Source organism: Coregonus lavaretus (genome assembly GCF_964263955.1).
Source record: "Coregonus lavaretus genome assembly, chromosome: 1".
Lineage (NCBI taxonomy): Eukaryota > Metazoa > Chordata > Actinopteri > Salmoniformes > Salmonidae > Coregonus > Coregonus lavaretus.
This window is the reverse complement of record NC_139988.1, coordinates 60145372-60170320: the sequence shown is the minus strand read 5'-3', so window position 1 is coordinate 60170320 and position 24949 is coordinate 60145372. Positions and strand designations below refer to the sequence as shown.

At 41.7% G+C, this 24949-nt stretch overlaps 1 protein-coding gene across 1 annotated transcript; it reads right to left on the bottom strand.

The window, feature by feature from the left end:
* Positions 1–224: 224 nt before the first annotated feature.
* LOC311146296 (stromal cell-derived factor 1-like) lies at positions 225–24949 on the bottom strand (the record flags this gene model as incomplete). Its single annotated transcript, XM_084182786.1, has 3 exons — positions 24761–24949; positions 8660–8777; positions 225–312 (listed from the first exon to the last, which is right to left on the bottom strand). The coding sequence occupies exons 1-3, from the start codon at positions 24825–24827 to the stop codon at positions 225–227; spliced, it is 273 nt and encodes a 90-aa protein (XP_084038912.1). The 5' UTR covers positions 24828–24949.

The window sequence follows — 24949 nt, the reverse complement described above, 5'->3', positions numbered from 1 at the left end:
ACTGGCAGACGTCCGTGAAAATTGGGAGTTACACACGCATGCATATCAAATCCAGATTCGGCCCTGAGAGTGTACTACTTTACTACTGTATGTCCTGATGAAGGGGAGAATAGGGTGAATGACATTTTCAGGGAGAATGTCATTTCCGTTACTCTCAGATACCATGTTTCTGTGTAGACATGCAGAGAATGCATTTTAGGTTATAGGTTCTCTTAAGGGGTTTCTTACTTGTTGAGGGCGTTCTTCAGGTACTGCTGCAGCCACTTGGTCTCAGGGTTGATACAAACCTCCTTGTGGTTCTTCAGCTTGGCACTAAGAAGAGAGAAAAGAGAGGGGTAAGATTAATTGAGAAAGAAGAGAGGGATGAGACTGACAGTTTTTCCATGTGCTTATCTCTTAAACCAACCCTTGAGCAACTGAACCGCATTCAGACTTGGAGTTCTGAATGGGGGGGATGTCTCTCTACATTAGCCATGGTTCTCTATATCTATATACAGTAACAGCCTTAGTCAATAAAAGTTAGTGTTACATAAATTGTCTCCATATGTTTACCGGGTAAAGCTATGCTGCTCTGTCATCACTCCGGGTACATTCCATTGTTCTTATGTGTGTTCCCCAACCCCTATCCTCACACACTATTATCATGTTATCACCCATCTGCCCTAGGCTAGAAGATTGAATTACCACTACCTTCTCAGGTTGAAAAAGTGACAACTGTGCATTTGGCTGCTTAGATAAAGTGATCCAGTCAATCTGTCACTCATAAAGCTATCTAGTTAATTGCTCATCCCTAGCCCTGTTTCCCGTGTTAAATAGTTCCCTGGGAGGATATATGTTTAAGATGTAGCCAGGTTATCTACAGATAAACACATTAGAGAAGTGGAGATTTAAAGGTGTCACAGATTGGATTTACTGGAGACGTTTAAGCATTAAGCTGTATTGGTTTTAATGATAGACAGTTCAAGATTGCTATGTGAAGGGATCCATGATCCATCCCCTCTTGCCCTTTGACAGAATAACCCTAACCATGTAGCTATTGGCTATGTCCAGAATAACCTGTGTGGCAATTGGCTTAGTCCAGAATAACCCTAATCTATTTGCAGATGGATCATGGGTTAGATCATATGTCTCTATTTGGGGGGCCAGCGCGTGAAGTGTGTAGTACACATGTTATGAACATGTTAGCCAGTCTGTTAGAATGGAGTGCATGTTAGTGCATCGCAGCCGTGCTAAAATCAAAATGAAGCATGCCAGACTTTTGTGTATTATTGCTTAACACACATACCCCACCTCTCTCTCCACACACACACACACACACAGATCAGGGCTGGCATCCTGTGAGCTGGCATCCTGAGGGTTGCTGATGTTTAATATTGCAGATAGATTGTAGCTTCAATGTAATTGTCTGCATCATTTCCAATCCCCCATATATCTTTTTTGTAAATATAAATATTTAAAAATATATATTTTCCTTTATTAATTTCCCCTAACACTACCACCTCTCCCCTAATTAGAGTAAACTAATGGACAATAACACTTAGGCTTCTACTTCCAGCTTATAAACTCAGCAAAAAAAGAAACGTCCCTTTTTCAGGACCCTGTCTTTCAAAGATAATTCGTAAAAATGCAAATAACTTCACAGATCTTAATTGTAAAGGATTTAAACACTGTTTCCCATGTTTGTTCAATGAACCATAAACAATTAATGAACATGCACCTGTGGAACGGTCGTTAAGACACTAACAGCTTACAGACGGTAGGCAATTAAGGTCACAGTTATGAAAACTTAGGACACTAAAGAGGCCTTTCTACTGACTCTGAAAAACACCAAAAGAAAGATGCCCAGGGTCCCTGCTCATCTGCGTGAACGTGCCTTAGGCATGCTGCAAGGAGGCATGAGGACTGCAGATGTGGCCAGGGCAATAAATTGCAATGGCCGTACTGTGAGACGCCTAAGACAGCGCTACAGGGAGACATGATGGACAGCTGATTGTCCTCGCAGTGGCAGACCACGTGTAACAACACCTGCACAGGATCGGTACATCCGAACATCACACAGGTACAGGATGGCAACAACAACTGCCTGAGTTACACCAGGAACGCACAATCCCTCCATCAGTGCTTAGACTGTCCGCAATAGGCTGAGAGAGGCTGGACTGAGGGCTTGTAGGCCTGTTGTAAGGCAGGTCCTCACCAGACATCACCAGCAACAACGTCGCCTATGGGCACAAACCCACCGTCGCTGGACCAGACAGGACTGGCAAAAAGTGCTCTTCACTGACGAGTCGCGGTTTTGTCTCACCAGGGGTGATGGTCGGATTCATGTTTATCGTCGAAGGAATGAGCATTACACCGAGGCCTGTACTCTGGAGCAGGATCGATTTGGAGGTGGAGGGTCCGTCATGGTCTGGGGCGGTGTGTCACAGCATCATCGGACTGAGCTTGTTGTCATTGCAGGCAATCTCAACGCTGTGCGTTACAGGGAAGACATCCTCCTTCCTCATGTGGTACCCTTCCTGCAGGCTCATCCTGACATCACCCTCCAGCATGACAATGCCACCAGCCGTACTGCTCGTTCTGTGTGTGATTTCCTGCAAGACAGGAATGTCAGTGTTCTGCCATGGCCAGCGAAGAGCCCGGATCTCAATCCCATTGAGCACGTCTGGGACCTGTTGGATCGGAGGGTGAGGGCTAGGGCCATTCCCCCCAGAAATGTCTGGGAACTTGCAGGTGCCTTGGTGGAAGAGTGGGGTAACTCACAGCAAGAACTGGCAAATATGGTGCAGTCCATGAGGAGGAGATGCACTGCAGTACTTAATGCAGCTGGTGGCCACACCAGATACTGACTTACTTTTGATTTTGATCCCCCCTTTGTTCAGGGTCACATTATTCAATTTATGTTAGTCACATGTCTGTGGAACTTGTTCAGTTTATGTCTCAGTTGTTGAATCTTGTTATGTTCATACAAATATTTACACATGTTAAGTTTGCTGAATATAAACGCAGTTGAAAGTGAGCGGACATTTCTTTTTTTGCTGAGTTTACATACTATATACATTTTACATTAGTTATCTTGTTGTTTTTAGTCCCACCCTTCAGCTCCACTCAATGCCTCCCATCTATTTCTGAACAACATCCATTTTTATTTATTTTTGCCATATATTTTTCAACTGTGTTTCACAAAAGTTCTGAACCTTTCTATTCTCATAGCTTCTACAGATTGTAAATGAAAGATAAATTTTTTTGCAAAAAGTATTTTATATTATTGATTGATTGACTATGACTTTTCAAATCACCCAGCAGTGCTATTTGCAGAGTTAGCTCCAGATAAATGTTGCAATTCTTCAGCCATTCCTGTACCTGCGACCAAAAGCAAGTTACATATGGACAGTACCAAAACAAATTATCTAATGATTCTGTCTCTTCGCAGCAAAATCTGCAGAGCTGGGATGGTTGTATCCCCCATATATATATATATATATATATATATATATATATATATATATATATATATATATATATATATATATATATATATATATATATATATATATATATATATATATATAACATTCTATTGGTTGCAAGAATTTTGTATAGTAATTTAAATTACAAAAGTCTACGTTTTGAATCTGGCGTTGTTTTGTGTATCAGTTCATAAACCATGTAATCGGTACATCGAAAATCTTGTCCCACTATTTTGCAATCTAAATGGCACAGCTGTCCTTGAATGAAACTGGTATACTTTTTTATTTATCACAATTTTCTTTAACCAATTATGGTCTTTATTGCTGGGCCGACAGACAAGTTCCTTACTTTTTCCCCCCCTTCCACTTGCCTCTACCATTTTTGCGGTAATGCTGCAATTTGTTGGTTGTAATTTTGGGTAGAGCAGATATTTCTATATATTTTTGTTAGCTGAATGTGTGACATAACTCCATCAGTACTATTTATTATACCATTTACAAAAGATCGTACTTAATAATCCAAAAGTAATGTTTTTTTTTTTATCAATTAGTATATTTGAGTTTAACCATAACATTTGTTGTATTATTTTTTCTGTCTTTTCTGGTGGATTAAACTGAAATTGCAACCAACTTTCTATGGCTTGTTTTAAAAATAGTGATATTTCTGAGATTATTTTATTTTCAAATAACCGCAAGTGAGAGGTTGTAATCTGAATAAAGGGAAAAAGGCCGTTCTTCAACATAAAATCCATACAATTAACTTTGGTTAGTGGATATGAAGGAGACTGAAACGAAAACATATGCTTAAAGTACTTTGCTTCCTCTTTCAAAATATAGTTTGGTGAATCATCAGTGACTCTGTCATTTGTAACAATTTTCAGTAAATTATTTTTGGTAGCATTTCTATGTTGAAGATGAAATAAATAAGTCCTTTTTACACACAACTTCATCAAAAATTGTTGAATGATATTATATTCCTTCTCTGTTAACCAGGTAAATACTGATCGTCTTTTCTTATTATCTGCTAAGCCATTCCAATTATAACTGGCTATACTTATTTCACCATTTACCATAATGAGATACAAGTTTCAATTCTATTTATCATAATATATGTTTGTAAACTTACCATTAAAAAGTACCATAATGATTGAGTGTCCATATAGCTGTACCATGTTATTTTCACTGCTACTGAGTAAACCTCCAATTGTTCTCCACTATTCCACCCACTAAAACCTCCCCCTATCTCAAATTGGGTTGTCATCCCAGTGACTGGCAGACTACCCCTGTCTCCCAGGATTCTAGGGCCTTTGAGAGATTGCGACCCATCCTTTAAAAAAAGAGCACACAGTGCCACCCACAGAACAGAAGCAGATCAACCGCCAAAAGCATTTCCAACGCCCTCACCTTAATTATATAGTTATTTTTTTAAATATACACACACATATATATATATACACACACAGTATCACAAAAGTGAGTACACCCCTCACATTTTTGTAAATATTTGAGTATATCTTTTCATGTGACAAAACTGAAGAAATGACACTTTGCTACAATGTAAAGTAGTGAGTGTACAGCTTGTATAACAGTGTAAATTTGCTGTCCCTTCAAAATAACACAACACACAGCCATTAATGTCTAAACCGCTGGCAACAAAAGGGAGTACACCCCTAAGTGAAAATGTCCAAATTGGGCCCAAAGTGTCAATATTTTGTGTGGCCACCATCATTTTCTAGCACTGCCTTAACCCTCTTGGTCATGGAGTTCACCAGAGCTTCACAGGTTGCCACTGGAGTCCTCTTCCACTCCTCCATGACGACATCACGGAGCTGGTGGAAGTTAGAGACCTTGCACTCCTCCACCTTCTGTTTGAGGATGCCCCACAGATGCTCAATAGGGTTTAGGTCTGGAGACATGCTTGGCCAGTCCATCACCTTTACCCTCAGCTTCTTTAGCAAGGCAGTGGTCGTCTTGGAGGTGTGTTTGGGGTCGTTATCATGTTGGAATACTGCCCTGCGGCCCAGTCTCCGAAGGGAGGGGATCATGCTCTGCTTCAGTATGTCACAGTACATGTTGGCATTCATGGTTCCCTCAATGAACAGTAGCTCCCCAGTGCCGGCAGCACTCATGCAGCCCCAGACCATGACACTCCCACCACCATGCTTGACTGTAGGCAAGACACACTTGTCTTTGTACTCCTCACTTGGCTGCCGCCACACACGCTTGACACCATCTGAACCAAATATGTTTATCTTGGTCTCATCAGACCACAGGACATGGTTCCAGTAATCCATGTCCTTAGTCTGCTTGTCTTCAGCAAACTGTTTGTGGGCTTTCTTGTGCATCATCTTTAGAAGAGGCTTCCTTCTGGGACGACAGCCATGCAGACCAATTTGATGCAGTGTGCGGCATATGGTCTGAGCACTGACAGGCTGACCCCCCACCCCTTCAACCTCTGCAGCAATGCTGGCAGCACTCATACGTCTATTTCCCAAAGACAACCTCTGGATATGACGCTGAGCACGTGCACTCAACTTCTTTGGTCGACCATGGCGAGGCCTGTTCTGAGTGGAACCTGTCCTGTTAAACCGATGTATGGTCTTGGCCACCGTGCTGCAGCTCACTTTCAGGGTCTTGGCAATCTTTTTATAGCCCAGGCCATCTTTATGTAGAGCAACAATTCTTTTTTTCAGATCCTCAGAGAGTTCTTTGCCATGAGGTGCCATGTTGAACTTCCAGTGACCAGTATGAGGGAGTGTGAGAGCGATGACACCAAATTTAACACACCTGCTCCCCATTCACACCTGAGACCTTGTAACACTAACGAGTCACATGACACCGGGGAGGGAAAATGGCTAATTGGGCCCAATTTTGACATTTTCACTTAGGGCTGTACTCACTTTTGTTGCCAGCGGTTTAGACATTAATGGCTGTGTGTTGAGTTATTTTGAGGGGACAGCAAATTTACACTGTTATACAAGCTGTACACTCACTACTTTACATTGTAGCAAAGTGTCATTTCTTCGGTGTTGTCACATGAAAAGATATACTCAAATATTTACTCACTTTTGTGAGATACTGTGTATATATATATATATTAAAATATCTTTCATATCTTAATTTATTTCCACAATTAACTAATAATATGTGTAATAATGTAGGCAGTTCATGCGAAGGATTGTTACCTATAACCAGGATTGCAATTAATATTTTGGCAAACAATTATTGTGATTGCTCGTATATTGTCCCTAACATCATTACCCCATAGCAACAGATGTGGGATACATACACACACTCATACACACTCCCCACCCTTCCCCCACAAACAACCACAAGCTCAGATGTTCAACAGCTGTTCCATCCCCGAGCCCAACTCAAGAAAATACTTGATGTGCGAATGCATATACAGTTGTAGCTGTTTAAGATGGCATGCAAAATTGAGCAAAAATGGGGAGATTTGATTAACCAATGTCAAGTCCTAGCTGATGGAGCTCAGATACACCCCCTTCCCCTGAAAAACAATAATTTGCCCCCTCTCTGATTATCCGAGTGTGACCCCCTCCACATGGGTTACTGCAGCTAGTGTTGCCAGCACTGCCATGTTGTCCCCTTGAGCGAGGCACTTAACCACCCACAACAACAGTTACCCGGGCACCCAGTATGGCAGACCCCTGCACCTCTCCAAAAACCTGTATATGTATGTGTGTGTCTTTCGGAGGGGTTGGGTTAGAAGCAGAAGTCAATTTCAGTTGGACCTTGTGTGCAAATGACCAAAAGTGATCTTAATCTTATAATGCTGAGCAGTACCAGACCCTGTGAGTTAGGAGTTAGAGAAAAGCCAGTGCGTGAGAACACAGGCCATTTATTTAGAGAAAAACAAAACTGCATCCAATTCCCAACCCCCCTCACTCACACACATTCACTCACTCTTTTTCACAATAATGCTTCCTGTGGATGTGTCTAATTATGTGTGCATGGCGTACAGAATGGACAATGAGATGGGCATCAGCAGTGTGTGTGTGTGTGTGCGCCTCCTTTCACTGGCAGTCCGCTCCATGAGATTGATGGTGTGAAATGTCCTAACAGAAAGAGAGACCTGTCACCCCTTTCAGAGCCAGATGGTCTTGGGTGTGTGTGTGTGCATGAACTTGCAAAATTGTGCGTTTTTGTAGGTCCCCAGGACGTCGTGAAATGGCATCTAATCTGTCCACTAAGGGCAACAACAACAAAAAAATAGTAGCTGGAGATGGGTTGGAACCCGGGTCTATAAAACAGCAGTCAGCTGCTTGGACCACTGGTACATCCATCCATAAGGACTTTGCAAGGCCAGTTTTAATTAATGGCAAAACTAAATAATGGAGTTGTTTTTCTGAACTTAAACAATCAGAATAAATGCCTGAATTTAATTAACCCTATCCCAAATCTTAACCCTAACCAATCGGAATGAATGCCTTTGTTTTACTTAAAGCTGCAATATGTAACTTTTTGGGCGACCCGACCAATTACACATAGAAATGTGAGTTATAGATCTGTTATTGTCATTGAAAGCAAGTCTACGAAATGGTAGATCTGTTCTATGTGCATGATTTCTATGCTGCCCATTCTTAATTTTCTTTTTTGCATCTTTTACTTTCGGTTTTGTACACCCACTTCAAACAGCTGAAAATACAATATTTTTGGTTATGGAAAATATATTTCACAGCTGTTTAGATGGTACAATGATTCTCTACACAATGACTGCTTATTTTGTCACATGAACTGAAATGAGGCGAACTATTAGAATTTTAGCAACCAGGAAATGGCTGAGCGATTCCTGCATATTGCAACTTTAACCAAGTCAGAATCAATGCCTAAATCAAGGCATTGGTCTCAATGGGACTCCCCTGTTAAAATCAAAAATTAAAGAAGTCAAAACCGGCCACTAGGGGCAACGGTGAGCGCTAGTACCATGAAGTAGGCTTGGCTTTTGCTCGGGTGTTGTGGATGTGGATGGCAGATGGGCGGATGCTGAATTCAAAGGTTCTGTGTTCAATCCCAGTGATAGGCACTGCGGAGTCAACAAACACTTCATATTTTGACGTTTGGAGCCACTGCGAAATTTGACGTTTGGAGAAACGTCTAATTTTGCAGTGAGACTGAAAGCTTGTTGGTGTGTGATCTTGTCCGTACGTGTGTGTTGGGGAGGTACTCACATCACTTGGAAGGGGCAGTTGGGTGTGTGTAGGAACTTCAGTTCTCGGATGTTGCGCTGGGGGACGGTGTTAACTGTAGAACGACACCAACACCTCTCCACCAGACTGATGGGCTTAGCTGAAGAGGAGGTAGAACAGAGAACATTAATATAATATACAGTAACATTAATATAATATCCTTCAACTCTACACATTTTCCCACAGGGAGTAGATAAAATGTTACAGTTGGGGCTGTTGGTCAGGGCCCCTGGGCACATTCCCTGCGTGCTTGGTCGGTATTCGGCCATGATTACTACAAGTTTAGATAACTGGCTAGACTAACTTACCAATCAAAAAATTGTTAGCTGACATGGCTAATTGAGTGACTGTCAGTGACTGATATAACAAGAGAAGAACTGCTGATGCACAACCACATTTCTAACTTGCACCTTGTGTATTCTACTATTCTAACTCTCAACAGTAAGTTCAGAACCTGACTGAGTTCCTAAAATATAATTTTTTTGTCAGGGGCCCCCTAAGCGACCGCTTATGTCACTTATGCCTGGAGCCAGCCCTGAGAAACATCTAGAGTAAGAGATAAGTGGAGAATATGAATACACCCCCTCATTGTCTCAGAAACCAGGAGAGAACCCAAGGCCTAGTCAAATAATACTTTCAGAGATGAGCAAGGCAATATGAGCACCCCCACTGTCAAGTGGAACATGGAGAATGTTAATATTATCCTACTAAACCCCTCACTTTCTTACTTTCTCTCTCACACACACGTATATTATGCAGTGAGTGTGTTTGTTTAGTAAGCTTTGTATTTTCTTTAAGTTGGTGATGCGGTGGATGATTGAAATCATTCAACAGAATGTCCCAATATCAGACCGACAGTAGGCTACTGTTCTGTAGTTAATCATACCATTTTCTTGACAAGGACATTTAGATTAGTGATTAGAAAAAGTCGATAATTTACTGAACAACAAATAAACATATTGTGATAAATAGGCTTTAATAGCCCGCTATTTGTAGAAAAATTATTAATTTAAAAGGTAATTTAATGAGAGTAGGTCTAGTCCTAATTCAATTTCATACCACATTAAGCTCAGTGTTTAGGGCATTCACTGCTCTAGAATGTAGTGTTAAACGGGGCAATTCAAGAGGGATACTATGAAAGTAATGTCAAAATGTTGTTTTCTTTGCCCTATGCCATTACAAATCACATAGAATGAATCGTTAGATTGTTCTCTACAATATTATAACCTTAATATACTTGTACTTGACAGTTGTTGATGAAATAAGAACGTTAATTTGCTTTATACCATAGCATTGTTGAATACTCATTTATGATTGGCTTGAAGTCCATTCTAGAGCATGCATTATTTCCCTGTAATGCACAGTACATCAGCATGGTAGAATTCAATGGCTGTAGTTAATTCTTACATGGTTTGTTTGAGCTGCTTTTGAAAGCAAAAGTCGAATTAAAAGCATTATTTGCATTGTTGAATTCGATTTTCATAATAGCAAACTAGGACTGATGGTTTGGTTAGCTAAACTAGCAAGTCTGTTTGTTTGGTTACCACGGCAACTACTGTAGCTATGTACTAAACTTGCTAGCTACTTCAGTGGATGTTCAACACATTTCTACTGGCAAATGAACACATTTCTACTGGTAAGTGTGTTTAATTATAGCCATTGTATAAAAGGGATAATCAACTCTGGGCTCTATCGTTCATTATTTTCCATAGAACGCATAGTCCCTCGTTGATTATCCCTTGCGTGACCAATGTTAGTTTAGACCGTGCCGCTCTATGTTGTATCTCTTCTATATTTGGGGTTGGGAGGTGGTACCATTTGGAGGTATTTCCGCAGGTTGGCCCAATCAAAATTAACTTGATAACCTCATACTTTTCATCTCCACATCCTTGTCTTTCATTGGCTATATTGGCAATCAATCGACGTCGAGAGGGGCCGTTTCTATGGCGATTTAAAAGGAAAGACTCAGACATACACAATGAAAACAGGAACAGATCGTCTTTGCGGAGGGTGGATATTGAAATTCAGTCTGTTAGCTTTCTAATAAATATATATATTTAGTCGGCAGGTAGCTTAGTGGGTAAGAGCGTTGTGCCAGTAACCGAAAGGTCGCTGGTTCTAATCCCCGAGCCGACTAGGTGAAAAATCTGTCGATGTGCCCTTGAGCAAGGCACTTAACCCTAATTGCTTCTGTAAGTCGCTCTGGATAAGAGCGTCTGCAAAATGTAAATGTAGTCCCCATTTTGTTTTGTATTCCGCAGATTTCATTTAGAAAAAGGCCCTGTTTTCACTCACGAACCTGCAGCCAATAGCTTGTCAGTTGACGTTCGAAGTTAGCGGCGTTCTGCTGTGGAGCAGCGCCACAGAGTTCTATATTTATTATTTATTTACGTTTTTCTTCCTCCAATATGATAATGAGGGGGTATCTAACACAGCATTGGTTGATCAAAGTCATGGCGCGTTGCCTCGATCGCTTTTGACTGCTTTTGCACCACCTATGGGCTATACATGCGCTCTAGCCAACCACAATAGTAGAATTTGTGGTTTGCCTTCAAAATGAAATGTCCCGCATTGACACTGACGCAAATATATACAAATAGTGGAATCATGCTACATTTGGACTAGATAATGCTTAACAAGTTTGGAGTGTTGTTATATAAATTAAACAAAATAGAATAATTAGTTAATTTGACCAAAAACATTTAATCTGTTGAAATCGCACTGTTGATGCATTAGACTTCAGAATTGCATTGAGGGCATATTGCATGCATTGTACAACCTTGCCAATGGATATTGGGTCCATTAAATATTCACAACTGTGAGAAGTTTACACAAATATTAGCATCGTAGTGCTTATTGCAAGACTTTAACTGTGGGAAATCACCTCACTATTCAGCCTATTTATTGTGCGTATTGAACATTTATATTGCAATGTACAGCTTTACCTATGGATCTTGGGTCCATGAAATGGGGTGTCTGTGAAGTGAACTGTGAAGTGTTTACACAAATATTAATGTCATAGCTCTTATTGCAGGACTTTGACACCACTATGAAATGAGCCACATTAGCTCACCAGTCAACCTACTGCGTATTGAACATTCATATTACAAAGTACAGCCTTACCTATGGATCTTGGGTCCATGAAATGGGGTATCAGCCTACTCAGTGACACCCAGAGAACACAACTGTGAAGAGTTTACAAATATTACATTGTAGCTCATATTCCAGGACTTTGACTGTGGGAAATTACCTCACCAGTCAGTCTGTTGTGCAAATTGGACATTCATATTGCAATGTACAGCTTTACCTATGGATCTTGGGTCCATTAAATGGGGTATCAGCCTACTCAGTTACGCCACGTTTTCTCAAAACATTCTGGAACAGACTTTGAAATATACATTTGCTTAGTTCGGTGGGTGTGCCGGGGTGTGGCTTGAAACAATGAGTGACGTATTTAAAGGGCAGCAGTGCATTTTGAACCCACAACCCAACCCCTCCCTGTTTTTCAACTGGTCATTCAGTACAGCACTGTTTCGAACGTTCTATTATGTTTTTATGTGCTGAACGCAGCCCTGACCAACTTGATCAATTCAGTGATTGCCTAAATTCAACACACCTGGTCTTCCAGGTCGGTTAAATAAAAAACATGAAGTGCCTGCGGCACTCCAGGACCAGGGTTGCCTACCCAGTGCCCTAGAGGTATTAGTTAGTCAATGCTTATGAACTGAATATTGTATGTGAATTTACATATATCAATAACCAGGTTTTTTTCCAACTTTTTATGCAAGTAAAGTGCATGTCGGATAACAAATGTCATGACATTTTTCTGTAAACTTTCCAAATGTCAACAAAACAAAATATGCTAGACAAGGTGGGATCTTTCTTTTTGTCTGTAAAATGAATTATGAGAGAAACGTCGGTGGAAACGCTTTTATGCGCAAATATTGATATAACCATCATATCAAAGTAAACTTGGAGTCACACGGTGACATGTGGTCCTCCAACTATGACTCGTCAGGAAAGCGTGCAGTTTATTAGGCTACAGATTAAGTAAATTATGATGAACTTCACAGGGTCGTGAAAGTGCAAGGTGATGAGCTTGATGTTCCTTTCAAATAGATATCGAGGGTCTTATTCTGGTGACATGATCATCAATGCTTGGCTGCCCTTTGACAAATAAAAATAATCTTGCTATTTTTTCCATTATAACCTCATATATACATGCGCTCTAGCCAACAGCACACATGCCAATACCAGTGGTCACACTCGCTATAGACAAGTTTTTGAGCCGTTTCCGCTCTACTTCCTGAACTCCTCCCGTCGATGCAATCCACTTCCGTTCTGCCGGGCTGGGTTTGTTTTGCTAGCTAGCTCCGTTGTGCCGACAAAGCACTGATATCGCAGTGACAAAGAGGATATAAAAATTACAATTACAACATGAAGAAAAGTGGTTCGGGAACGACGTGTGCGGTAGTTGGTTGCAAAAACTTGAGAAAGCACCTGAACGAGTGGTTAGATAGAGAGTGCTACGACCACAAACCAGCTACGAAGAGGCAATGTCCATGTGCTCCATTGTTTACATTTTTTCGCAAGCCTGATACCGACTCGGAATCAAGGACCTGGCTGAAGGCATTGAATCTAAAGAAACCACCCCTCAACGTTTTTGTTTGTTCCTATCACTTTGTTGACCAAAAACCTACCAAGGATAATCCTTTCCCAGAGTTGTGGTTGGGATACAATCGCCCTCCCCAGCCAAAGAGGCGTCAACTCACCCAGCGGACCACTGCCTCCCCCCAGATAAAGAAACGCAGACTTGAATCTGAGGGTAAGTTCAGCAACTTTAGCTATGAAGCTGACAATACTGTTAATTATGAAGAAGTTGTCATACATTAACATTGCTACCGGTATTTTGCTAAGGCAGTTGATTGTTTTGGAGATGGGACAAACAATGCCCACGATAGCTACATCATTAATTGTGTGTGTGTGTGTGTGTGTGTGTGTGTGTGTGTGTGTGTGTGCCTGCCTGCGTGTGCCTTAGTCTACATCATAAATACAATGCAAGGTGGCAGGCTGTTGTGATGATGATTGTGTGTGTGCGTGTGAGTGCAATGTTGTAGTAGACATTTTTCCATTGTGATGTTTGTAGTGAGAGGACTCTATGCCTGCATTAATTTAGCTCCATCCATGTTTTCTCTTCCCCTTTTTAGATGCTCCAGAAACCTGTCAGCCTGTCTGTGAGGCCGAGCCTGCTACACCAAAATTTCGAGATGCCCAGACCCAATGGGAGGATCTGTCACATATTGATCACATTTACTGTTCAACAACACAGTCTGTTAAAGTAGACAAGGCCACACAGTGCGAGGCAGAAATGGGTCCTACTGTGACCAGCACCACGGTCATTGATGATGCTAGGTCCCGGCTGTATACAGGAGTGCTTATGGTTCAATTCTTCACCCTGGTGACGGTGTTGTTGCCTTTCAGTAAGCCATCAATTACCCTTCCTGTTGTTGACCAAATACTTATGACGTTGATGAAACTAAAACTAAACCTAATATTAGGAGATATTGCTCACCGCTTCAATGTGTCTACATCCATGGCAAGCATTGTGATTAGTCACTGGATTGACGTGATGGGTGAACAGTTCAAAGTCCTGATCCCCTGGCTTCCAAGAGAGACCATTCGTGCCACCATGCCCTTGTCGTTTCAGAGGAACTACCCTCGAACCACCTGCATCATTGACTGTGCCGAAAGTGCCATGCAGAGAGCCACAAACCACAAACCACGACTCAAGGAGTGACACTTTCAGCCAGTATAAATCACGCAACACTGTGAAATATCTCGTCGCTGTGGCCCCTAATGGGCTAATCATGTTTATATCTGATGCCTATGCTGGCAGAAGCAGCGATAAGTTTATCACCATGGACAGTGGGTTCCTAGACTATCTGAGGGCTGGTGATGAGGTCATGGCGGACCGTGGGTTCACCATTCGAGACTTGCTTGATGAGAGAAGGGTCAGTTTGAACATCCCTGCTTTCACCTACAGGCGCAATCAGTTGACCAATGAGGAGACGACACGCACCAGGCGAGTAGCCAATGTCCGCATACATGTGGAAAGAGCAATCCAGAGACTGGAGGTGTTTAAGATTTTATCCCAGAATGTTCCCATCAGCATGGCACCGAAACTGGACAACATCTTAACCATCTGTGCTGGCCTAGTTAACCTGAAGAGTCCACTGATCAGTGAGGTTTAGAATCTTGCCCTGTGTCCCTGTCTACCAACACCCAGCCATGTTGTTCATTAAATACAGATAAACACAACAAATACTGCGTGCATTGTATTTTTTAATATTATATATGAATATTTTCATAGTGATGTAATTGTGTGGGCTGCTTTTGTATTTTACTTTTTAATACCTGTTAAGATTAAACACGCAATCTTTCTTGTTGAAGCCATTTGTTTAGTTTCCTCAAAACAATTAATTAATCCAGTGTTATTTATGTACAGTATGAGCTTACTATGAATTATGAACTGTGTTAAAATAAATTGTAGCACTCTAAGGATTGAAATTACATCAAACTTTATTTTCACTCAAACAGTAGGCACACTGATATATTGCACAGCATAAAGAGATCATGTAAACAATGGACATCTGTTGGCTCCTGTGGGCATGACCTAAATAAGGCAGTTTATTTTAGTTTTAAAATGCTGAGATATTTACTGCAGAACTGTAACCTTCCCTCAACAAAATCATCAACAATTTTCGGGAGCATGTGGGCAAAGTAGAATGTGCGCAGCCTTATGATATGCCCCTGGACAAAGCCTTGGTCGTAGGGTACTTCGATTTCTAGGTGCTCAGTTTTGTTCCAGATCACCAACTTGGAGTGCTGAAGCCCTGTGCAGTGCATCCCAATTTGTACCTGCATGTAGTAGCCTTTTGGACCATTGCAGGCAATATGGTAATCTACTCTATCTCCATTTGCCACAGTTGTGATTTGCAAGTGACTTGTTTCCCATCACAGGTGATTTGATCTCCAACAGAATGTCGTTGTTTATCACTCCATCGGGAGATGCTGCAAGCCACGGTTCCTTTTCGCACAGCACTAAGCCTTTGGTTTCAATGCTGTTGCCCAGAGTTTCCAAATAGTCCCTTGCAAGTTCCTCCCCCTCCGCTCCTTGACGGGTTGCGGCATTGCCACGGAAGGATGGGTGTAAGTGTTCTGACAAAAACTTGTCAGGCGCCGTGGTTGAGCGAATGGGCACCTTTCTAGCTGTGCTCGCTGTCAAAGTAGTAGAACCGTGTTCCCAAGCTAGCGTCGACATCGCTGTGTTTACACCGGCAGAGGTTGTGCAAACAACTTCCGGCGGAAATGAAATGCATTTGTGTAGAGTTATGGCGCCACCCGGGATACAGCGCGTAAACTTGTCTATATAACGCAACATTTTTTGTGAGAAAACCATCAGTAGAGTTGAAAATGCGATGGAAACTCATTTAACTAGTATTTTTTATTCGGTACATGGTAATTTAACCGCAAAATGTATTTTTATGTGCACTATGTCATCATGCACAGCCTTTTATCTGCAACAAGTCAATTTGATGGAAACACATCTCTGGTGGGAAAATGGCATATTGTTTTTATGCAGATTTTAGAATATTTGGATGAACATGTGTAGCCAATTGGATGGAAGCTAATGACACTAATAAAATTGTTGAATTGTTCAGCAACATGTGCAGTAAATGCTAACATGACTTTGGTGATGAAAGGTACATACTGCATTTATTGTCATCTCCCGATCAGGCCACTGCATGCTGTGACATGGGCCTGGATTGTAACAAATCTGCCTGACTGAAGACTGTGGCCTCAATGTTACCGGAAGCAAGGGCCTTACCAGGGAATACAGAATCATTCCTCTCTATGTCTCGCAGCCATTCTGTCAACATGTATTATATGTAACCACTCAAATTCATATGAACTGCTACGGACGCAATCACTGACTTCTATTCACTTTGTCTACTTGTCCCATTCTTCAATCTTGTCTGGGATATATATATTTTAGTTGACACACATGTGTGATGTATCTGATATACAGGGCATTCAGAAAGTATTCAGACCCCTCAACTTTTTCCACCTTTTGTTACGTTACAGCCTTATTCTAAAATGAATTAAATATAATTTTTCCCTCATCAATCTACACACAATACCCCATAATGGTGTAACCGGTGTGAAATGGCTAGCTAGTTAGCGGTGCTGGCTAGTAGCATTTCAATTGGTGACGTCACTCGCTCTGAGACCTTGAAGTAGTTGTTTCCCTTGCTCTGCAAGGGCCACAGCTTTTGTGGAGTGACGGGTAAAAGTGCTGCGAGGGTGACTGTTGTCAATGTGTGCAGAGGGTTCCTGGTTCAAGCCCAGGTAGGGGCGAGGAGAGGGACGGAAGCAGAACTGTTACAATGGCAAAGCGAAAACAAGTTTAGAATTTTTGCTAATGTATTAAATATAAAAAAACTGAAATACCTTATTTACATATGTATTCAGACCCTTTGCTATGAGACTCGAAATTGAGCTCAGGTGCATCCTGTTTCCATTGATCATCCTTGAGATGTTTCTACAACTTGATTGGAGTCCACCTGTGGTAAATTCAATTGATTGGACATGATTTGGAAAGGCACACACCTGTCTATATAAGGTCCCACAGTTGACAGTGCATGTCATAGCAAAAACCAAGCCATGAGGTCGAAGGAATTGTCCGTAAAGCTCCAAGACAGGATTGTGTCGAAGCATAGATCTAGGGTACAAAAAATGTCTGCAGCATTGAAGGTCCCCAAGAACACAGTGGCATCCATCATTCTTAAATGGAAGAAGTTTGGAACCACCAATCAGGCTTTTACGGTAGAGCAGCCAGACGGAAGCCACTCTTCAGTAAAAGGCACGACAGCCTGCTTGGAGTTTGCCAAAAGGCACCTAAAGGACTCAGACCATAAAAAACAAGATTCTCTGGTCTGATGAAACCAAGATTTAACTCTTTGGCCTTAATGCCAAGCGTCACGTCTGGAGCAAACCTTGCACCATCCCTACGGTGAAGCATGGTGGCAGCATCATGCTGTGGGGATGTTTTTCAGGGGCAGGGACTGGGAGACTAGTCAGGAACGAGGGAAAGATAAACGAAGCAAAGTACAGAGAGATCCTTGATGAAAACCTGCTCCAGAGCGCTCAGGACCTCAGACTGGGGCAAAGGTTCATCTTCCAACAGGACAACGGCCCTAAGCACACAGCCAAGACAACGCAGGAGTCTCTGAATGTCCTTGCGTGGCACAGCCAGAGCCCAGACTTGAACCCGATCAACATTTCTGGAGACCTGAAAATAGCTGTGCAGCGACGCTCCCCATCCAACCTGACAGAGCTTGAGAGGATCTGCAGAGAAGAATGGGAGAAACTCCCAAAATACAGGTGTTCCAAGCTTGTAGTGTCATACCCAAGAAGACACTAGGCTGTAATCACTGCCAAAGGCACTTCAACAAAGTACTGAGTAAAGGGTCTGAATACTTATGTAAATGTGATACGTTTTTTATACATTTGCAAAGATTTCTAAAAACCTGTTTAGATTGATTAAATTTGTTTCTCATCACTTTTAGAATAAGGCTGTAACAAAATGTGGAAAAAGTCAAGGGGTCTGAATACTTTCCAAATGCACTGTACAGTGGGGGGAAAAAAGTATTTAGTCAGCCACCAATTGCGCAAGTTCTCCCACTTAAAAAGATGAGAGAGGCCTGTAATTTTCATCATAGGTACACGTCAACTATGACAGATAAATTGAGGGGAAAAAATCCAGAAAATCACATTTTAGGATTTTTTATGAATGTATTTGCAAATTATGGTGGAAAATAAGTATTTGGTCACCTACAAACAAGCAAGATTTCTGGCTCTCACAGACCTGTAACTTCTTCTTTAAGAGGCTCCTCTGTCCTCCACTCGTTACCTGTATTAATGGCACCTGTTTGAACTTGTTATCAGTATAAAAGACACCTGTCCACAACCTCAAACAGTCACACTCCAAACTCCACTATGGCCAAGACCAAAGAGCTGTCAAAGGACACCAGAAACAAAATTGTAGACCTGCACCAGGCTGGGAAGACTGAATCTGCAATAGGTAAGCAGCTTGGTTTGAAGAAATCAACTGTGGGAGCAATTATTAGGAAATGGAAGACATACAAGACCACTGATAATCTCCCTCGATCTGGGGCTCCACGCAAGATCTCACCCCGTGGGGTCAAAATGATCACAAGAACGGTGAGCAAAAATCCCAGAACCACAAGGGGGGACCTAGTGAATGACCTGCAGAGAGCTGGGACCAAAGTAACAAAGCCTACCATCAGTAACACACTACGCCGCCAGGGACTCAAATCCTGCAGTGCCAGACGTGTCCCCCTGCTTAAGCCAGTACATGTCCAGGCCCGTCTGAAGTTTGCTAGAGTGCATTTGGATGATCCAGAAGAGGATTGGGAGAATGTCATATGGTCAGATGAAACCAAAATAGAACTTTTTGGTAAAAACTCAACTCGTCGTGTTTGGAGGACAAAGAATGCTGAGTTGCATCCAAAGAACACCATACCTACTGTGAAGCATGGGGGTGGAAACATCATGCTTTGGGGCTGTTTTTCTGCAAAGGGACCAGGACGACTGATCCGTGTAAAGGAAAGAATGAATGGGGCCATGTATCGTGAGATTTTGAGTGAAAACCTCCTTCCATCAGCAAGGGCATTGAAGATGAAACGTGGCTGGGTCTTTCAGCATGACAATGATCCCAAACACACCGCCCGGGCAACGAAGGAGTGGCTTCGTAAGAAGCATTTCAAGGTCCTGGAGTGGCCTAGCCAGTCTCCAGATCTCAACCCCATAGAAAATCTTTGGAGCGAGTTGAAAGTCTGTGTTGCCCAGTGACAGCCCCAAAACATCACTGCTCTAGAGGAGATCTGCATGGAGGAATGGGACAAAATACCAGCAACAGTGTGTGAAAACCTTGTGAAGACTTACAGAAAACGTTTGACCTGTGTCATTGCCAACAAAGGGTATATAACAAAGTATTGAGAAACTTTTGTTATTGACCAAATACTTATTTTCCACCATAATTTGCAAATAAATTCATAAAAAATCCTACAATGTGATTTTCTGGATTATTTTCTCATTTTGTCTGTCATAGTTGACGTGTACCTATGATGAAAATTACAGGCCTCTCATCTTTTTAAGTGGGAGAACTTGCACAATTGGTGGCTGACTAAATACTTTTTTCCCCCACTGTACATGAATAAAAATGTATACACCCAGGACTTGCATTTGATTTACTTTTTGAATCACAAGCTCCAAGTGTTGTCTTTAAGTTACAACAGAAGTTAGTGAAAGGTAGTGTGAAGACTCAACGCGACAAACATGCTATGAAAAAGTAGTTTTGTAATCTAACAACAAATGTTTATACAAAACTTTATTGTATTTGGTCATCGCCAAAATGTATCCTTTGAAAGCCTTGATACTGTAGTTGCATCCTTCCACAGGGAACTGTCTGCAGATAGCTGACAACAGGGTGGTAGTTCTTTTGATGTGCTGCTCTAAAGTTCCATAGCCCAGCAGACTCACCTGGGAATAGGGGGATGGGCACATGTTAGTTTTGATAAATGTCTGGGAGACTTTTATAGGGAGGAGAGAGCAAGAGTTTTGGCGTGAGTACAGTAAATCCAATCCAACCAGTGGCCCTTGATGATATGCTATGTTGTCACACAGGCAGAACTGCCATAGTGAAGTAGGTTTACATAGTGCATCAAGCATACTAATATGAGTGTAGCTTACTTCTCTGTGCTCTGGAGAGATCGCAGTTAGTTGGTCAGAAGGCTCTGGAGGTCCTTGGACCATTCTGTCTCTGTAGCACCTGTAGAGACAGACGGATAGAGGTAGTGAGTGCTAGAAAGAGAGCGAGCCCTCACCCCGATCTCCCACTGGCCCAGGGCCTCCTCCCTAGTATCATGCAATGTAAAGGAAAACAATATCATGACTCACTGACACAGAGTGCTCCATGTTCCTGCTGGTAGCAAGCCTCAATCTGGATGCAGAGGAATGTCCTGCCGGTATGTTTGCATCTATCTCCACCAGGCTCCAAGAAATCAGATGACAACCCTGCCTAGATTAACAAAATAAAATGTTATCTGTATTTAGGATTAATTCATCAGTTTGCCTACTTCACATTAATGTCTCTAAATGACAACAATAGATCTGATTAAAAGTATACATGCCATTTTGTGATAACAGCTATGACAAATTACATGGCATACATGTGAATTTATACCTAGCTAAGATATTATTTATATTATTGCACAACGTCTTATCTCACTAACAATTCTATGGCAAACAGCAAATTCCACTATTGTGGCTAGCATCACATAGGATATTTATTCCATCATCACAACATGCTCCTCCTTATTTGACTGTAGTTAGCTAGCTGCTAGCTTAGATGCCTGTCATTGTAGACACCGAATTTTGCAGCCAAACTGCTTCAAAGATGGATGATTTCAGGAAATAGCCAATGTAGCTAGCTAACTAAATGTCAACCCTATTAATGAAGTATCCACTCTATTGCTTAATAAGCTATCTAGCTAATGTGAGCTAGCCAACACGCATTGCTTCTGACACATGCCACGATACTGCTTGCTTTACATCTGACAGATATTTAGCTACTGTAGCTAGCTAGATAATAATGGTTTATGATACTTTTAGTTCATTATCTAGCTAACTGTAAAACAGAGTCTGGCTGTAAAACGCAGCTAGCTAGCCACCTCGACTTTATCAGTTGTAGCTAGCTTGATACTCACTCAGTAACGTTAGCTTACCATGCTTTTCTGGCCAACTGGATATTCCTCTCGCCCATCACGGCCTACTCCTTCTTGCCTACTCCCATCTCCTCTTCCTCTTCTTCTTCTTCTGTGGTTTTTATGGCAGACTACAACCCAAAAATGTGTTTTGCCACCACCACATGGACGGGTTGAAAAACCAAAACAAGGTAAAAAGAAAATCCATACGTGATAGGGAAACTAACTTCATCCACCTAAATAAAAAGAGTACAAAACAAAAAACAAAACAAAGCTCCCACTTCTTCCTTCTTTCAAATCTCCATATCTCCCTTCTCAGGTTCTAGGGACTGAGAGGGTGGTATGGCTTGTGACAATATTCCATGTAACTCCTCCGCCAAGAAATCTATCAGTCCCAGGAACCGCTCCACCGCATCCACAATGATATCTATCTTCCTGGACCTTCACCTTGACAGTGCCATTAATCACCATAGCTATAAAGGCCACAAAATCCACCTTCTTAACCTTTAAAATGTCAGAGTCCTGCTGGTGAAAGGCAACATCTGCAGCCTGCAGTGAAGGCCTATCCACCACCATGGACTCTTCAGGAGCACCATTTGAACCCTTAACCTTTTTAACAGCTGTTGCATATGTGGTACTCTGTAGCTCAATTGGTAGAGCATGGTGCTTGTAATGCCAGGGTAGTGGGTTCGATCCCTGGGACCACCCATATGTAAAAATGTATGCACACATGACTGTAAGTCACTTTGGATAAAAGCGTCTGCTAAATGGCATATTATATTATTATTATGAAATGCTCTGGACAGCCCTGACTTTGGCCACCTCATTCTCTTTCACCCTTGTCGGCAATCGAAAGATGTAGCTTCATGGTTCCCACCAAAATTGCAACATGTCACATTTTCCTCACTTTTAAAACACATTATATGATATTTTCCACAACTTGAACATCTCGGCTTCTCCCTTCTGCAAACACTTGAAACATGACCAAAAGCTTTACAATGATCACACTGCATTGGGATAAATGTTCTGACTGTGTAGTTTATATAACCCAACTGCACTTGAGTAGGTAGAGACTCCATATCAAAAAACAAAAGAACGGATAGACTTCACTTTTTCACCATTCACCACACGATTCATCAGACGTGCATCAATCACTCCAGGAATATTTGTAATCTCTTCAAAATCGGGGTGCTAATGTGAATCATGGCCTTTAAACTTTGAACACCATTCTGTAATACTGAACGCAGACCAGGCAAATGCAATCGAGCAACGTGCTGTGGCATTGATCAACCAATGGTGTGTTAGATACCATCCACATACATTTGCTTGACACCCCCTCATTATCATATTGTAGGAAGAAATACAGAAATAAATACCCCTTTCAAAGGCACTTAAATATTTTGTCTTCCCAATTTCCCCTCTGAATGGCACATACACTCAACCCATATCTCAATTGTCTCAAGGCTTAAAAATCCTTATTTAACCTGTCTCCTCCCCTTCATCTACACTGATTGAAGTGGATTTAACAGGTGACATCTGGATTCACCTGGTCAGTCTATGTCATGGAAAGAGCAGGTGTTCTTAATGTTTTGTATTCTTAGTGTATATGGTAGAGACATGGGGTTTGGACTATTGTTTTTCTGACGCAATTATCTATTGAATGAACATATTTGTATAAACCTTGAATTAATTAATTATTTTATGGGTGAACACCCTACAGTGTTCAGATATTTTTTGAAAAGGGTTTAGTAGCCTATAGCCTGTCCAAAAATCTAACACATATTTTGCGTGAAATTCTGCAAAAAGTAGGCCTATTGCAGCATTTCGTGCATTTTGGTTGTTCGAGTTGCATGTGTCTGCTCGTTTCATTTGTTGCTTTGCCATGAATGAGATCTCGCAAAAATGCACAATATGCTGCAATACTTTTTGCAGGATTTCACACGAAATTTGGGGCGGCAGGTAGCTTAGTGGGTAAGAGCGTTCTGCCAGAAACCGAAAGGTCGCTGGTTCAAATCCCCGTGCCGACTAGGTGAAAAATCTGCCGATGTGCCCTTAAGCAAGGCACTTAACCCTAATTGCTCTGGATAAGAGCGTCTGCTAAATTACTAAAATGTAAATGAAATAGGTGTGAGATTACGTTGCCTGTCCAGATACAATTTCAGGTTTTTTGCATAGTTGCAGCCTGTTTAAGAGACGCAACGAATTTTATAAAGCAGCTCCAGGGAAAGATAGCCCAACGCAATTAAATAATGTTTTATGTAGTTCTGCTATTGCGTAATTTAAAAAACGTTTCAAGTTTCAGTTTCAAACCTCTTCATCGACTAATTCTACCTATAGCCCCGGTGCTTAACGGTCATCAGGTGAGGTGATAACAACCTGGATTAACCCTCTCCGTCCACTAAAGAAGTACCCTGAGTTCATTGTAATGACGAGACACCTGAACCAGCCGTATTACCAAGAGAAAGAGGCCGCAGTAGAGAGCCATCTACCCGGCTGAGTGATGTCGCCAGCATCGCTATCGCACTGGCTTTGTGTTGGAGGCTAATTTGAGGGTAATTAAATGGTAACAAAAGGGAGGACAAATACACACATTAATCAGCGATCCGACTGAGGTCTGCTGCGCTACAGACAGCCTATATGCACACACTGCTGGAGTTGTAGTGTCCTGGTGGGGTTGCTTTACGCACGGCGGGTAGGCTATACATGCGCTACGCCACTTGTTATTGCTGCTCATGGGGAATAGAACTGGAAATATATGATATTTCAAGGATAAATTCAAAGGGCCATTCATCGAACAGTTTAGTTGAAAATACAATTATTTGCATAGGCTATAGAAAAGTGAACATAGGAACTAGCCTTTGAATAATCAAATAAAGCACGTTGGTTGTTGTTGACCGCACTCTTTCAATGATTCAAAACAGACTTAATAAATTCCTTAAAATAGTTTACACTATATTTAATTGCACCGCGATCAGACTATTTTTTAGGCTGCGGCCACTACAAATACAATAGCCTACATTATTTGAATTATGAGTGACTAATTTAACTGATAGTGGCATAAACAGTAGAATGACAAAAATCAGCAGGTGCATCTCACTAGAACAACCTCTTAACATGCAGCGCCTCGGGCACACACATGACCACCCCATAGAATAGCATAGAAACATATCCACACAATCACACGAATGCTTTATTTGAATAACGAATAACAGATATAATAGCCACCGTAGCCTACCTTGTGAGAAAGGAGCGTATGTCGCCACAGCGAGCACAGCCATAACCGCCAAGAGTTTCAAATCCATGATTAACGATACCGGTCCGGTAATTTGTTCAATGTAGAGTCCAGAGCGCACTGTGACAGTGTGAGAGTGTGTCGGAGAGTGTTGAAGTTATGCACGGAGCATTCAGGGCACGCTGCAGAGGA